We start from the raw sequence: 18,080 nt of genomic DNA, 5'->3' as shown, positions 1-18,080 counted from the left end.
AATAACGTAATTATCTGGCGAACGGTCCGGTCACTTGGATGATGTCGTCCAGGATACCGAGCAGCATACATAGCACACGCCCGTTGAGCATTTTGATCACAATAGCCATACATCAACACGATATCGACCTTTTCCGCAATTGGTAAACGGTCCATTTTAACACGGGTAATGTATCACGAAGCAAATACCGTCCGCACTGGGGGAGTCTTACGTTTGTGACTATTACAGCGCCATCTATCACAAAGCGAAAAAAGTGGTTCAACTAAAACATTCATATTTCTTTACGTACTACACGAATATTGATGCTTATTTTGTGAGATATTTAGCTTGGTCGCTATCAGTGGACCACCCTGTATAATTAACACCCTTCCCAAAATTTACGGAATTTACGTGATCTGTGCATAAATGTAAGTTGCGAAATGTAGAAACACCTGCAGAGGGCAACGTTTGGTGCAATTGCAAGCAGCTGGCACTCAACAAGTTTACAAATGTTGCACCCAAATAAGCGAAAGGACTCATTACAGTGTTCACTCACCGAAAACAGTAACAACGGAAACAAATTTAGAAATTGCGCCCATAGTGACTTGAAGTGTGTAACACCCACAAAAAACTAGAAGGAGAAACAGATTGCAGACTGCGATACGATGAAAGAATCCTACAGAAAAAGTTCACGCTAGAAAGAACTGACAAAAACGGCGTTTCGCTGTTCCGCAAGAACAATGACACAACTGCAAAATTCAGCAAACCGAGGTTATTGCACCAGTCATCCCAGAAAAAGGTAGCGCATGCAGTGAAATATCGATTGTTATGACTTGGTTGGAAAGAACATTGTCGTAATTGTCAGTTGCATGTTTCAATTTGGTGAGTGTAGTAATGTATCCAGTGAAATAACGACACAAGTTATGAATACTGCGGACTCAGAATCATTTCAACTAAAATCCTTGTAACGACGTAAGTGTACATTGTGTCATTGTTTTCCCGATGTCTGAATAACTTCTGCGTCGTAATTGTTCATAGCTTCATTGCTTCCTCAACTTTTAAATAACCTTTTTGTCATAGCTGTTCTTCGCGTCATTGTTAATGTGAACAAAATGGATTTTTAGTACATTTAGGTCAATTTAAATTCCGTTTTATAGGGGAAAAAATGAACAACACACCAAAGAAGATTTTGCGACTTGCTCTTCAAGGGCTAGCGGAGGGTAACAAACGGACAAGAGAAGTAAACTGTTCCATAAGTAAACCACAGGCACGGGTGAGCAGTATAGAGCAAGAACTATCAAGCCCACACTGTGAAATAACAGACAAGCAAGTGAACAAGGTGGAACCACAGGCATCATCATCAAAACATAAATCCAAGGTAACACAATTGCCGGAAGCTTCAAATGTGTATGTGGTTGAAAGGGCAAGTGCGACAAAATCAGTTTTGAAAAGGATGCCAGTAACATTCCCTTTGCCGAGCAGCACTTCCGATAGCAGTTCAGATTTGTCCTCTGGCTCAAGTGACAATTATCATCCATCAAGCAGCGATGAATCGTCTAATTCCAGTGAAAAAAATCAGTCGTCCTTAAAGAAAAATCTGTCATTAAACAGCCTAAAAAAAGAAATCGAAATGTTAGCAACTGGGGCAGAGTAAGAACCAAAACGTTGAGAAACAGTGAGAAAAGTTGTACATCACGTACGGGTGAAATTGCCAAGGCACAAAGCGGGTGCTCCGTGTACTGATAAATGTATCCTCTTTGTACAAAGAAAGTAACAGAAGACTATAGATGTCAGCTGTTCACTAATTACTGGGCACTGGGATCGTTAAAAAGACAATGGAAGTTTCTAAATACATGCATGAAACGCTCGTCCCCAAATATCACCGCATTACTGCCCAAGAACCTAGAATGCCGAATTGCTTTTTCAACTTGGTGAAAGATTAGCGCAAGATTCGTGTGTGCAAAACGTTTCTGATAAACACTGTCGTGCTGTAGCATTCTCGCTTCCCACGCCCGGGTTCGATTCCCGGTGGGGTCAGGGATTTTCTCTGCCTCGTGATGGCTGGGTGTTGTGTGCTGTCCTTAGGTTAGTTAGGTTTAAGTAGTTCTAAGTTCTAGGGGACTGATGACCATAGATGTTAAGTCCCATAGTGCTCAGAGCCATTTGATAAACACTTCGGGAATAACCGAAAGGCAAATCCGTACTGTTATAGAAAGCGAAGAGGACTGGGACTAGGATGTCACCTGTGGACAAAAGACTGATCCAGAAATCTTGGAGTCAGTTAGGAATCACGTAAACTAAATTCCCCATGTTGAGAGTCACTATGTAAGGAGTACACAACAAGAGTATTCATCGATGGTGGCTTATCCATCGCAGAAATGCACAGAAATTGCTCTTCAGAGCTATCTTCCGCCAACCTGCCAGCTGCGAATTATGACACCTACGCGCATATATTCAATACCGAATTTAACATGGGATTTTTTGTTCCAAAGAAGGATCACTGTGACAAATGTGAAGCTTACAAAAAAGACAAGGCAAAGCTACAAGAAGCATTTCAAGAACATCAGGAAGAAAAAGAACTGAGTCACATAGTAAAAACTTGGATAAGAAGTTGGCTCAAAATAAGAAGATAGAACTAGCTGTTTATGATTTGCAAGCTGTCTTACCGGTACCTACGGGACAAACATGTGCCTTTTTCTACAAGTCGACGCTCAACTGTTACAATTTCACAGTAAGTGTCCATACATACATTTTTTCACTATTATTACTCTTGAAGTCTGTTCTGCTTATTTTTGTTGTTTGTTGCAGGTCGCTGAGATTGGAAAGGACAAAACTACTTTTTTTTCACGAGGACATTGGAAACAGAGGCGTGGTAGAAATAACAACTTGTGTCTTACAACTTGTGTCTTACAACATCTTGAAGAGTTATCCAAGAATCTTTCTGGGATTGATGTCAGATTTTACTCCGATAATTGTGGAGGGCAACAGCAAACAAGTAAGTGCCATAAACTCAGACTGTGATTCGCAGAAATCATGCAACAAAATGTTTCTATTGCAAAAATCACATTGACTAAAATGTTCATTCTCTTCTACTTAAGGTAGATGATTGCAACATATTTGTATGCAATACAAAGGCTGGATATTCGGTCCATTATGCACAAGTATCTGATTCGTGATCGCACCCAGAAAGAGGTAGACACAGTTCACAGTACCATCGAGAGAGCAGTTAATAGTGTTAAGAAGTCAGGGCCAATTTATGTTCCGGATCAATGCAAAAAAGAAGGGAAGTCCGCTACACCTTAGAGTAACGGGTTTTTCAGATTTCAATGACATTAAAGCTTTGCATGATGAGATGGCTCCTTCCATGGTCAAGGATGTTGACAGGAGTATTTTCAAAGTGTCCGAAATTAAATTATTTCGATGTGAAAAGGGAAGTATCGTGTTTCAGTATAAGAAAAACTACAAACAGTCCGAGTGGGGACAAGTTCAGTTCAAAGTGAGAAAAGGGCGTTTAACAGAGAATGTAGATTGGAGTAATTTGGATCTGAAACCTGCTTATGCTACAAAAAAGAAGCTCCCAGGAAACAAAATTCAAGATTTAAACAATTTGGTTAACAGCAACATCATTCTTAAATATTACAAGGCTTTCTCCTTCTATGGTTCTCTTTCCATATAAATGTAATTTGTTACTTTTATGGCCTTTGGAAGTTCTTTATTTCACTTAGTATATGATTTTATGTCAGTTATAAGATGCAAATAATAAAAATGATAATAAAACAATGAAACTATAAGAGTAAACAAAAAATTATGGTTTAGAGATATACTCTAGCTTTAGCTAATCAGGCCCTCAGTAGCCCGGCCTCTCAGTAATCCACATCCAAAAATACAATGAATGCACAGTGAATTATCATGCGCAAAAATGCTTAGTTAAATATAGTTAAATAATGCTTTATATACTGTTATAAGAGTCGAGGGGCATGAAAGGGAAGCAGTGGTTGGGAAGGGAGTGAGACAGGGTTGTAGCCTCTCCCCGACGTCATTCACTCTGTATAATGAGCAAGCAGTAAGGGAAACAAAAGAAAAATTCGGAATAGGTATTAAAATCCATGGAGAAGAAATAAAAACTTTGAGGTTCGCCGATGACACTGTAATTCTGTCAGAGACAGCAAATGACTTGGAACAGCAGTTGAACGGAATGGACAGTGTCTTGAAAGGAGGATATAAGATGAACATCAACAAAAGCAAAACGAGGATAATGGAATGTAGTCGAATTAAGTCGGGTGATGCTGAGGGAATTAGATTAGGAAACGAGACGCTTAAAGTAGTAAAGGAGTTTTGCTATTTGGGGAGCAAAATAACTGATGATGGTCGAAGTAGAGAGGATATAAAATGTAGACTCACAATGGCAAGGAAAGCGTTTCTGAAGAAGAGAAATTTGTTAACATCGAGTATAGATTTAAGTGTCAGGAAGTCGTTTCTGAAAGTATTTGTATGGAGTGTAGCCATGTATGGAAGTGAAACATGGACGATAAACAGTTTGGGCAAGAAGAGAATAGAAGCTTTCGAAATGTGGTGCTACAGAAGAATGCTGAAGATTAGATGGGTAGATCACATTAACTAATGAGGAGGTATTGAATAGAATTGGGGAGAAGAGGAGTTTGTGGTACAACTTGACAAGAAGAAGGGACCGGTTGATAGGACATGTTCTGAGGCATCAAGGGATCACAAATTTAGCATTGGAGGGCAGCGTGGAGGGTAAAAATCGTAGAGGGAGACCAAGAGATGAATACACTAAGCAGATTCAGAAGGATGTAGGTTGCAGTAAGTACTGGGAGATGAAGAAGCTTGCACAGGATGGAGTAGCATGGAGAGCTGCATCAAACCAGTGTCAGGACTGAAGACCACAACAACAACAACAACAACAACTGTATTTGAAATTGTAGCTTTCTTTACAGTTCAGAATCGTGTCTTCTATAAGGAAACACATTACGCTAGATCTCAAGCAGAAACTCGAAATTTTAGATAAGTTAAATCGAGGTTCTTCGCAGAAAGCCATTGCTGCTGAGTTCAGTGTTGGACGAGCAATTATTTATGACATCAAAAAGAAAGATGATGTTATTCAACAGTACTCAACGCAAATGAATAGTGAGTTGGAAAAACGGAAGCTTATGCGATAGAGTGAGAATGAAGAGCTGGACATAGCTCTTTATAGATGGTTCATACAACAACGCAGTAAGGGAATTCCAGTCAGGGGCCCGATTATAAAAGAAAAAGCAGCTGTATTTAACAAACAACTTGGCGATATTAACTTGTTTGTAGCGAGCAAAGGTTAGCTATCAAACTGGATGTTGATGAGTATATAAGCAAGAAACGAAAGATAATAGAGGAAGACTATTTAACTGCTGATGCCTTGTATAATGCTGATGAAACAGGACTCTTTTACAAAATCTTCCTTCCAAAACGTTAGCTGCTAAGAACGAGAAGGAAGCTCGTGGTTACAAGCAACAGAAACAGCGCATAACATTAATGGCGTGTTGTATGTAAACGGGAGTCATAAACTACCGCTTATGGTGATTGGAAAATCCCAATATCCACGTTGTTTTCAACACGCTGACATAAATACTCTACCAGTGCAGTATTGGGCTCAGAAGAGAGACTGGATGGACAGACAAAAATTCTATCGTTGGTTCCATGAAACGTTTGCACCAGCAGTGAGAAAAGAGCTAAAGAAGAAAAAGCTTCCACTGAAAGCTATCCTTATAATTGGCAATGTTCCCAGTTATTCTTCAGATTTATCTCTAAAGTCCGATGATACACAAGCACTTTTTCGCCCACCCAATGTGACAGCCCTAATTCAGCCCATGGACCAGGGAATTTTGGAATCAATTAAACGTCATTATCGACGTTCACTTCTCGTCTCCTTGCTGAACGAAAGTGAAAACGACTGTATCGAGACTATGCTGAAGGCGTGGAAAGCAATTAACATACGTGATGTTGTTTTCCGAGCAGCCGAAGCATGGGTTAATGTGGAGAGTGCTACCATAATGAAGAGCTGGAGGAAATTATGGCCATCCATTGATGCTGAGTTGGCTCCAGTAGTGAGTGACAGCGATGAGCCAGCCAATTCGGAATTATCAGTTACTTTGTACACTGACATGTTCCACAACCTTCCAGGAGGAGAAGAAATTGATGATGAAGATGTTACTAAGTGGCAGAATGAGGACAACTGTAATACGGTCCAAACTTTCACAGATGAAGAAATAATCAGAAGCTTGCAAGTAAGTAATGATGAAAGTGATGAAGAAGAAGACACAGGAGGAGAGAGCATGAAGATTTCTCACACTGTTGGTGTTGAGGCTGCCGAGGTCTTCCTGGAGTACATTATGCAACAACCAGATACATGCAGTACCGATGTAATGCTTGTAAAGCGGTTGCGTGATAAAACATGCCGCCATCGCGTGTCATCATTGCGACAGTTAAAAATTAGAGACATGTTTCATAGTGAGCGATACGGCTGTACAATTATGTACAGTATACACTCAAGGACTAAGTTTTCTTTGAAAATTAATGTATTTTTGGATGTAATAAAGTATATTCTCTATGTTTTAAAATTGTATCCTTCGGTTTAATAAAGTACAGTACACTATATCCCCCATGTTTTCAAAATAAATAAAAAACAAAGTAAATGAATAAAATAAAGTTCAGACACTGAATAATCGGGCACTTCCGCTAATCCGGACCCATTATGTGCCAGGAATGGCCGGATTAACTAGAGTCTAGTGTGTTTCTTTTTTTCCCCCACGCACCTTCTCTAGTAGTATTTGTTAATTTCGATAACAATGTCGGAAGAACATTGACACATTTACTTAAAGGGTTTCAAGGGCGTGAATGGGATGCTGTTTGAAGCAAATAATTTTTGTATTTCGTAGAGAACCTTGCTTCACAATTAGGCCGACTTTCAATTCCATAAATATTTTTCCTGTTGTTTTATGAACTGTTTAAAAATGTCTTTTGGTTTTCTGCCTTTCCTGTAAACTATTCATTTCGGCAGTTATGTCATTATTCTTCTGGAAAGGCGATTTGTCGATGTAGAAAAAAATCCTCTGCTCAGAAAACTGTTGCCCCCCCCACCCCCCTTTGTTGTTAACGTTATGTTTCCTTCAGGCCACCCAGAATGAATACTACAGGAGCCAAGAACCTTAAACATATCTGAAGTAAAATAAAAGTCGACGCTAAATATTTTCTGCACAGCCCAAACACACGCTACAGACAGACGCGGCATATAGACACTACTGGCTGGAGCGTCACGTGGTACGCTACCACACTCCCCCTTGCTACTGCACATCACACTACCACTCGCCATCTTACGTTCACACCACTATAGTGTGTCCCGAGAACCTATTTCTAAGCTGCACAGAATCATTCAGTGGGTGCAAGGGGACCAACTTGTATACCCACATTCTACCTTCCACGTCCTGTAACGGTATATATCCCCTTCTCATCTGATTATTCTCTCAAATGTTGAAAAAGATGTACATGTCACAAGTTGCGAGATAGCTGTGGTTTAAAGTAATGATCCCGGAAGTGTAGAATGACTTTAATTTTTTTCCACCAATGATCACAAAATTTTTGGGCCTTAGACTACCAGTTTCGGACAGCAATGACCATCTTCAGATCTGTCTTGTAACACGTTCTAAAATAATGAAGCCATAGTAGCATCGTCACAAAATATGCACAGAATTAGCTTAGCATCGTCGCACATATTTAAAATATGATTTAAACTAGGCCGCCGATCTGACATACTGGCTCTATTACTATAGGTAATAAACTATTTACCGGACTTGTAGTCTAAGGACCAAAAGCTTTGTGATCATTGGTGGAAATAAAAGAAATTCATTTACATACTAGATTCGCTTTAGTACATACCTTAAAGTAACATTGGTAAGTGTATCCGATCACTGGTGACAATTGATTGAAAACAGTCATCATTGCAAGGGTCATCAAACTGCAGCCTCCATTGACGTAACTGTACTCTGCATCAACCAGTAACCGCACGGATTTCGATGAAGCTGCTTTCCCTGGAATTGTCAGTTGCATATGAAGTCATAACATTTTAACCGTTAAATCAAAGTCATAATTTCACACCACACAACTATTCTTTGCAATATTATGCCTTTCTGACTAGCTACGCAACTATTTGTGAAAACTGTGTCACTATAAAAACTGGAAATTAACGAGATTCAGACCTATAATATGGAGAATTGTATGAAGTAGACAAAACTGCGAAATAAAAGGTAAATAGGAAAATTAGCAAATGAGACCTGTATAAAATAAAAAATGGTTCAAATGGCTCTGAGCACCATGGGACTCAACTGCTGAGGTCATTAGTCCCCTAGAACTTAGAACTAGTTAAACCTAACTAACTTAAGGACATCACAAACATCCATGCCCGAGGCAGGATTCGAACCTGCGACCGTTATAAAATAAAACCAGAGATAATTGAGAGTTTTTTGAAGCAGTATTATGCAATGAGCAACTGAAACAGGAGGAAGGAATATAATATAGTATATGAATGCAGGAAAGGGTAAAACCAAGCAACAAGGCGAGCCCTAGAACAATTTCTTAGATGTCACACAGGATATTAAAATAGCAAAGGGAGAAAATATAAAAACGTACTAGTTGTGGTCTCCAGCCAAATTACAGGTCTGATGGACCTCTCCACGCTACTGTGTATCCTGTGCAGGCCTCTTCATGTCTGTGTAAAGTACACATGCTGTGCTGTGGGAGCGATCAGTACGTTTGGAAATGAAGAATGAGGAACGCACTTCGTACGCTGCGATTGCAGTATAGAAACTTTCGTTGTTCCGAAATGACCGGTTACAGCAATTTTATGCTGCCGGCTGTCATCATCTGATCTAAGGAGAGAACATGAAGATAATGAGAGGAGGGGGGGGGGGGGGGGGAGGGGGCAGCAGGAGGGAAGACTTCGATTGATTTGACTTATTATGTAAAATACAAAATTACACGTACGTCTTACAAAAGCGTCAGGGTAGCGTTTTAAGAGTGACTGTCTTTGCCATCGCTATTAATAGCATTACCTCCATAGTGAAAAGTCCCGTCCAGTGTTCCTTGTTTGTGGACGATTTATCTTTGTTTTGCTCTTCTTCAAGCCTTGCAACGACAACGCGTCCGTTGGAACTTACTCTTAAACGTTTGGATGACTGGGCGCAGAAAAGTGGTTTTAAGTTTTCCACCGAGAAGTCCGTATGTATTCTTTTCACCGTTCTCGTTCGATTTTAACCTTTCCTGAGTTGAGGGTAAGGGACACTGTCCTCGCTTTTAAAGACACGGTGAGATTTCTGGTGCTCATTTTTGATTCAAAGCTTACGTGGTTATCTCATCTTAAAGACCTGAAACGACGGTCACTTAGATTAGATTAGATTAGATTAGATTAATACTAGTTCCATGGATCATGAATACGATATTTCGTAATGATGTGGAACGAGTCGAATTTTCCAATACATGACATAATTAGGTTAATTTAACAACATACTTAAGTTAATATAACAACTTTATTTTTTTGTGTTTTTTATTTTTATTTTTTTTATTTTTTTAATATTTTTTTTCTTAATTTATATCTAAAAATTCCTCTATGGAGTAGAAGGAGTTGTCATTCAGAAATTCTTTTAATTTCTTCTTAAATACTTGTTGGTTATCTGTCAGAATTTTGATACTATTTGGTAAGTGACCTCAGACTTTAGTGCCAGTATAATTCACCCCTTTCTGTGCCAAAGTTAGATTTAATCTTGAATAGTGAAGATCGTCCTTTCTCCTAATATTGTAGTTATGCACACTGCTATTACTTTTGAATTGGGTTTGGTTGTTAATAACAAATTTCATAAGAGAGTATATATACTGAGAAGCTACTGTGAATATCCCTAGATCCTTAAATAAATGTCTGCAGGATGATCTTGGGTGGACTCCAGCTATTATTCTGATTACACGCTTCTGTGCAATAAATACTTTATTCCTCAGTGATGAATTACCCCAAAATATGATGCCATATGAAAGCAATGAGTGAAAATAGGCGTAGTAAGCTAATTTACTAAGATGTTTATCACCAAAATTTGCAATGACCCTTATTGCATAAGTAGCTGAACTCAAACGTTTCAGCAGATCACAATGTGTTTCTTCCAATTTAATCTCTCATCAATGGACATACCTAAAAATTTGGAATATTCTACCTTAGCTATATGCTTCTGATTAAGGTCTATATTTATTAATGGCGTCATACCATTCACTGTACGGAACTGTATGTACTGTGTCTTATCAAAATTCAGTGAGAGTCCGTTTACAAGGAACCACTTAGTAATTTTCTGTAAGACAGTATTGACAATTTCATCAGTTAATTCTTGTTTCTCAGGTGTGATTAATATACTTGTATCATCAGCAAAGAGAACTAACTTTGCCTCTTCATGAATATATAATGGCAAGTCATTAATATATAATAAGAACAACAAAGGACCCAAGACTGACCCTTGTGGAACCCCATTCTTGATAGTTCCCCAGTTTGAGGAATGTGCTGATCTTTGCATGTTACGAGAACTACTTATTTCAACTTTCTGCACTCTTCCAGTTAGGTACGAATTAAACCATTTGTGCACTGTCCCACTCATGCCACAATACTTGAGCTTGTCTAGCAGAATTTCATGATTTACACAATCAAAAGCCTTTGAGAGATCACAAAAAATCCCAATGGGAGGTGTTCGGTTATTCAGATCATTCAAAATTTGACTGGTGAAAGCATATATGGCATTTTCTGTTGAAAAACCTTTCTGGAAACCAAACTGACATTTTGTTAGTACTTCATTTTTACAGATATATGAACCTACTCTTGAATACATTACTTTCTCAAAAATTTTGGATAAAGCTGTTAGAAGGGAGATTGGACGGTAATTGTTGACATCAGATCTATCCCCCTTTTTATGCAAAGGTATTATGTTATTGTGGTCTTCAGTCCTGAGACTGGTTTGATGCAGCTCTCCATGCTACTCTATCCTGTGCAAGCCTTTTCATCTCCCAGTACCTACTGCAACCTACATCCTTCTGAATCTGCTTAGTGTATTCATCTCTTGGTCTCCCTCTACGATTTTTACCCTCCACGCTGCCCTCCAATACTAAATTGGTGATCCCTTGATGCCTCAGAACATGTCCTACCAAACGATCCCTTCTTCTGGTCAAGTTGTGCCACAAACTTCTCTTCTCCCCAATCCTATTCAATACTTCCTCATTAGTTATGTGATCTACCCATCTAATCTTCAGCATTCTTCTGTAGCACCACATTTCGAAAGCTTCTATTCTCTTCTTGTCCAAACTATTTATCGTCCATGTTTCACTTCCATACATGGCTACACTCCATACGAATACTTTCAGAAATGACTTCCTGACACTTAAATCAATACTGGATGTTAACAAATTTCTCTTCTTCAGAAACGCTTTCCTTGCCATTGCCAGCCTGCATTTTATATCCTCTCTACTTCGACCATCATCAGTTATTTTGCTCCCCAAATAGCAAAACTCCTTTACTACTTTAAGTGCCTCATTTCCTAATCTAATTCCCTCAGCATCACCCGACTTAATTAGACTACATTCCATTATCCTTGTTTTGCTTTTGTTGATGTTCATCTTATATCCTCCTTTCAAGACACTGTCCATTCCATTCAACTGCTCTTCCAAGTCCTTTGCTGTCTCTGACAGAATTACAATGTCATCGGCGAACCTCAAAGTTTTTATTTCTTCTCCATGAATTTTAATACCTACTCCAAATTTTTCTTTTGTTTCCTTTATTGCTTGCTCAATATACAGATTGAACAACATCGGGGAGAGGCTACAACCCTGTCTTACTCCCTTCCCAACCACTGCTTCCCTTTCATGTCCCTCGACTCTTATAACTGCCATCTGGTTTCTGTACAAATTGTAAATAGCCTTTCGCTCCATGTATTTTACCCCTGCCACCTTTAGAATTTGAAAGAGAGTATTCCAGTCAACATTGTCAAAAGCTTTCTCTAAGTCTACAAATGCTAGAAACGTAGGTTTGCCTTTCCTTAATCTTTCTTCTAAGATAAGTCGTAAGGTCAGTATTGCCTCACGTGTTCCAGTGTTTCTACGGAATCCAAACTGATCTTCCCCGAGGTTGCCTTCTACTAGTTTTTCCATTCGTCTGTAAAGAATTCGTGTTAGTATTTTGCAGCTGTGACTTATTAAGCTGATAGTTCGGTAATTTTCACATCTGTCAACACCTGCTTTCTTTGGGATTGGAATTATTATATTCTTCTTGAAGTCTGAGGGTATTTCGCCTGTTTCATACATCTTGCTCACCAGATGGTAGAGTTTTGTCAAGACTGGCTCTCCCACGGCCGTCAGTAGTTCCAATGGAATATTGTCTACTCCGGGGGCCTTGTTTCGACTCAGGTCTTTCAGTGCTCTGTCAAACTCTTCACGCAGTATCGTATCTCCCATTTCATCTTCATCTACATCCTCTTCCATTTCCATAATATTGTCCTCAAGTACATCGCCCTTGTATAGACCCTCTATATACTCCTTCCACCTTTCTGCTTTCCCTTCTTTGCTTAGAACTGGGTTTCCATCTGAGCTCTTGATATTCATACAAGTCGTTCTCTTATCTCCAAAGGTCTCTTTAATTTTCCTGTAGGCGGAATCTATCTTACCCCTAGTGAGATAGGCCTCTACATCCTTACATTTGTCCTCTAGCCATCCCTGCTTAGCCATTTTGCACTTCCTGTCGATCTCGTTTTTGAGACGTTTGTATTCCTTTTTGCCTGTTTCACTTACTGCATTTTTATATTTTCTCCTTTCATCAATTAAATTCAATATTTCTTCTGTTACCCAAAGATTTCTACTAGCCCTCGTCTTTTTACCTACTTGATCCTCTGCTGCCTTCACTACTTCATCCCTCAAAGCTACCCATTCTTCTTCTACTGTATTTATTTCCCCCATTCCTGTCAATTGCTCCCTTATGCTCTCCCTGAATCTCTGTACAACCTCTGGTTCTTTTAGTTTATCCAGGTCCCATCTCCTTAAATTCCCACCTGTTTGCAGTTTCTTCAGTTTTAATCTACAGGTCATAACCAATAGATTGTGGTTAGAGTCCACATCTGCCCCTGGAAATGTCTTACAATTTAAAACCTGGTTCCTAAATCTCTGTCTTACCATTATATAATCTATCTGATACCTTTTAGTATCTCCAGGGTTCTTCCATGTATACAACCTTCTTTCATGATTCTTAAACCAAGTGTTAGTTATGATTATGTTGTGCTCTGTGCAAAATTCGACCAGGCGGCTTCCTCTTTCATTTCTGTCCCCCAATCCATATTCACCTACTATGTTTCCTTCTCTCCCTTTTCCTACACTCGAATTCCAGTCACCCATCACTATTAAATTTTCGTCTCCCTTCACAATCTGAATAATTTCTTTTATTTCATCATACATTTCTTCAATTTCTTCGTCATCTGCAGAGCTAGTTGGCATATAAACTTGTACTACTGTAGTAGGCGTGGGCTTCGTATCTATCTTGACCACAATAATGCGTTCACTATGCTGTTTGTAGTAGCTTACCCGCACTCCTATTTTCCTATTCATTATTAAACCTACTCCTGCATTACCCCTATTCGATTTTGTGTTTATAACCCTGTAGTCACCTGACCAGAAGTCTTGTTCCTCCTGCCACCGAACTTCACTAATTCCCACTATATCTAACTTCAACCTATCCATTTCCCTTTTTAAATTTTCTAACCTACCTGCCCGATTAAGGGATCTGACATTCCACGCTCCGATCCGTAGAACGCCAGTTTTCTTTCTCTTGATAACGACATCCTCTTGAGTAGTCCCCGCCCGGAGATCCGAATGGGGGACTATTTTACCTCCGGAATATTTTACCCAAGAGGACGCCATCATCATGTAATCATACAGTAAAGCTGCATGCCCTCGGGAAAAATTACGGCTGTAGTTTCCCCTTGCTTTCAGCCGTTCGCAGTACCAGCACAGCAAGGCCGTTTTGGTTATTGTTACAAGGCCAGATCAGTCAATCATCCAGACTGTTGCCCTTGCAACTACTGAAAAGGCTGCTGCCCCTCTTCAGGAACCATACGTTTGTCTGGCCTCTCAACAGATACCCCTCCGTTGTGGTTGCACCTACGGTACGGCTATCTGTATCGCTGAGGCACGCAAGCCTCCCCACCAACGGCAAGGTCCATGGTTCATGGGGGGAGTGCAAAGGTATATGCTATTGTTATACCTGCAAAGGTATAACAATAGCATATTTCAGTCTATCAGGGAAAATGCCCTGTTCCAGAGAGCTACTACACAGGTGGCTGAGAATCTTACTTATCTGTTGAGAACAAGCTTTTAGTATTTTGCTGGAAATGCCATCAATTCCATGTGAGTTTTTGCTTTTAAGCAAGTTTATTATTTTCCTAATTTCAGAGGGAGAAGTGGGTGAGATTTCAATTGTATCAAATTGCATAGGTATGGCCTCTTCCATTAACAGCCTAGCATCTTCTAATGAACACCTGGATCCTACTATATCCACAACATTTAGAAAATGATTATTAAAAATATTTTCAACTTCTGACTTTTTGTTCGTAAAGTTTTCATTCAGTTTGATGGTAATACTGTCTTCCTCTGCTCTTGGTTGACCTGTTTCTCTTTTAATAATATTCCAAATTGTTTTAATTTTATTATCAGAGTTGCTGATTTCAGACATGATACACATACTCCTGGATTTTTTAATAACTTTTCTTAATATAACACAGTAGTTTTTATAATTTTTGATAGTTTCTGGGTCACTACTCTTTCTTGCTGTCAGATACATTTCCCTTTTCCGGTTACAAGATATTTTTATACCCTTAGTAAGCCATGGTTTGTTACAAGGTTTCTTACGAGTATATTTAACTATTTTCTTGGGGAAGCAGTTTTCAAATGCATTTACAAAAATGTCATGAAATAAATTATATTTTAAATTGGCATCAGGTTCATGGTACACCTCATCCCAGTCTAACTGCTGTAGGCTTTCCCTGAAATTTGCAATTGTTAAATCGTTGACTGAACGTACTACTTTGGAGGCCTGTTTAGTATTGCTGAATGGAGCTATGTCATATATTGTAACTAGCTGTGCACCATGATCAGAAAGACCATTCTCAACAGGCTGAGCATTTATCTGGTTAAACTTATCTTGGTCTATAAATAAGTTATCTATCAGTGAGCTGCTATCCTTTACCACCCGAGTAGGAAAATCAATAACGGGTGTCAAATTGAAAGAACCGAGTAATACTTCAAGGTCATTTTTCCTATTACCCTCTTTCAGAGAATCTACATTGAAGTCCCCACAAATAATAATTTGCTTCCCCCTGTCTGACAGATAGCACAACAAGGAGTCCAAATTTTTCAGAAATAGGCTTTAAGTATTTTAAAATGTCTTAGCCACAGTACATGGGGAGCCGACAGGACTTGTCTGCTCCAGTTTTACAGGGCGCTTGTGCGATCTCGGCTCGATTATGGGTGTACGGTGTATGGGTCTCGAGGCCTTCTTACTTAAAGATGTTGGACGTTGTGCACCATGAAGGGCCACAGGGGCATTCAGAACTAGCCCCATACCAAGCCTCTGTGCAGAGGCTGGTGGACCGTCACTTCATATGCGGCGGCGGCTACTTACGGTGCGCCAGGCGTATAAAACTTTGTCCACACCATACACATCTGCATACCATACCGTGGCTCAGCTTCCTCTGGCAAGGCTATTTCATAACTGGCAACGAACGACGAGCACTATGGGATCCGCGCACAGGATTGCCTCTCTGCGATGGATATGACTGGTCTTCACGTTTTCCGTCGCGGTTGGAGCAGATTTCCACCTTGGCTCCTCCGGAGAGCCAGACTTATTTTAGATTTGACTAATTTTAAGAAAGATAGTACACCAGATTTTACATTCCAATCTCAGTTTTTTAACATTTTAGATTCGCATCACGGTTTTACCGTCGTTTACACTGATGGCTCCAAACAGGAGAATTTCCTTGGCTGTTCTGTAGTGTTCCCTGATCATGTTACCCGGATTCGCCTCCCTGATGAATATACCGTTTTCACAGCGGAGCTCCACGTGATCGGCAATCGATTTCTCCTTTGCTCCGATTCTCTTAGTGCCTTACAATCATTTCAGAATCTGTACTCAACTGAGGAGATGGTCCAGCTGATATATGACCAACTGCACTTGCTCCAACGGCGGGGTAAGGAGGTGTCCTTCTGCTGGGTGCCTGGTCATGTAGGAATATGGGGCAATGAACAGGACGATCGGGCTGCCAAGGAGGCCTGCAGAGAGCAAGATGTGGTCCAGTGTCCTATTCCCTTGCAGTCTGTCATTTCTGCACTCCACAAGGAGCGCATGGAGTTGTGGGAGGAAGAATGGCTGGCGGTAACAGCCCATAAACTGCGGTTAGTGAAGTCAACAATTCGGCCGTGGCGTACCTCCTGCCGAGTGCTCAGGCGGGAATAAGTGACCCTCACGCGTCTTCGGATTGGGCACTCTCCTCTCACACGTAGCTTTCTAATACTGCAGGAGGATCCCCCGTTTTGTGATGCTTGTGGTATGCACATCTCTGTCCGGCATATTTTAACAGGCTGCATTTTATTCCGTGATGCAAGGGCAGAAGCACAAGTTGATGGGGATTTGCCTTGTGTTTTAGCTAATGATGAGACGTGTGTGTCTAGGGTTTTTAAGTTTTGTGATGTGTCTGGACTCTGGCCTAAACTTTTAGGCTGGAGGTTTTAGTGTATTGCAGAGTGGCTGGCTCCTTCCTTTTTTCCTTGCGGTCAGCCAGCCACTTACATCTGCTATATTTTTTTAGCTCCCTCTACCACTTTCTCCCTGGGTTGTCTATGTTTCACTGCTGGCGGCATGCTTCGTCCCACGCTTCGGTGTGGATAGGCACACATTTTTCCAAGCTTGTTTCCTGTGTCTTACGTTCTGTTTTATCTTATTATTCTGAGTCTTTTCTTGACACCCGTCTCAATCTGTTACTGAGCGGGCACTGAAGACCTTGCCGTCGTGCGCCCTTAAAACACTCTCCATCCATCCATCCATCCATCTATCCATGTTACATTACAAAGCACAAAAGGCACTCCACACACATATATATCTCGATAAAAAAAACACGCAGCTGAGACAACGCACACAGTTAATGACATCATCGTGCCATCGATGCATATCGGCGTCGAACAAGACTCTCTCATGCTCGCCACACAGCACTACACTACGGGCGGAGTGTTAAAATAGGGGCGGCATATCCGCTTAAAAGTTACCTATCTCATCATTGGGTGGCGCAGGTAATACACGCTAAATGAACACATCAGAGGTTATAAGCAATGAACAACGGTGCACCAGAAATAAAGGTGGATTTTTCAAAATGCCCGGTATAACAACAAGGAATGCCAACTGACCTACATTTAAAATCACCATGGGCTTATGCTCCATACAAAATCTGTAGTCATACATACTGATTGCTTATTGCACAGTGAGGCAATTACAGTAACAGTCAAACCCATATCTTTAATTATCCAAGCAACATGAAGAAAAGAGAAAATCACAATGGTGCGAGCGCGAATGCTAAACCGGCCAGACCTAGGAAGGGTCCCGCAAAGTACCACTCATGAAAAACCACACGGAGGTAAACTAACTTCAGGAACAGTCTAATTGAGATACGAGTCATACCGGGTGCGAGTTGGCTACTGCAGAGTCGAATGTAAATGGTGTATTATAAAAAGTAATGTAGGCTACTGCAATAAAATTGAAGGTACAAATGAACCGAAAATATGTTTGTGGATAGATCATGACAGCGCGTGAAGGATTTCTGCAATCCATGTTGTGTGTCAGCAAACTATTATAAACGGGGACATTCAGGGAAATAGCAATGACGAAAATCAAGTAGCTGAACTGAGTCCTAGGTCCTTATTAGCATTATGGCTGACGGATGAGACGGAGTCTGTTACAGCCACGACCCCTCATGGTAATATGACGATAAAGGTTCAAATTAATG

At 40.2% G+C, this 18,080-nt stretch overlaps 1 protein-coding gene across 1 annotated transcript in view; it reads right to left on the bottom strand.

Moving 5' to 3' along the window:
• Positions 1–18,080, bottom strand: part of LOC124712272 (hydroxyproline dehydrogenase-like) — a 133,708-nt gene that overhangs the window by 41,900 nt on the left and 73,728 nt on the right. The window contains exon 6 of the mRNA XM_047242567.1: positions 7,906–8,057. Within this exon, the coding sequence (XP_047098523.1) occupies positions 7,906–8,057 (152 nt within the window). The remainder of the gene's footprint in view (positions 1–7,905; positions 8,058–18,080) is intronic.

Source organism: Schistocerca piceifrons, chromosome 8 (assembly GCF_021461385.2).
Source record: "Schistocerca piceifrons isolate TAMUIC-IGC-003096 chromosome 8, iqSchPice1.1, whole genome shotgun sequence".
In the NCBI taxonomy this organism is placed as follows: domain Eukaryota; kingdom Metazoa; phylum Arthropoda; class Insecta; order Orthoptera; family Acrididae; genus Schistocerca; species Schistocerca piceifrons.
The sequence above is the reverse complement of the archived record's forward strand: the minus strand, read 5'-3'. Positions and strand labels throughout refer to the sequence as shown.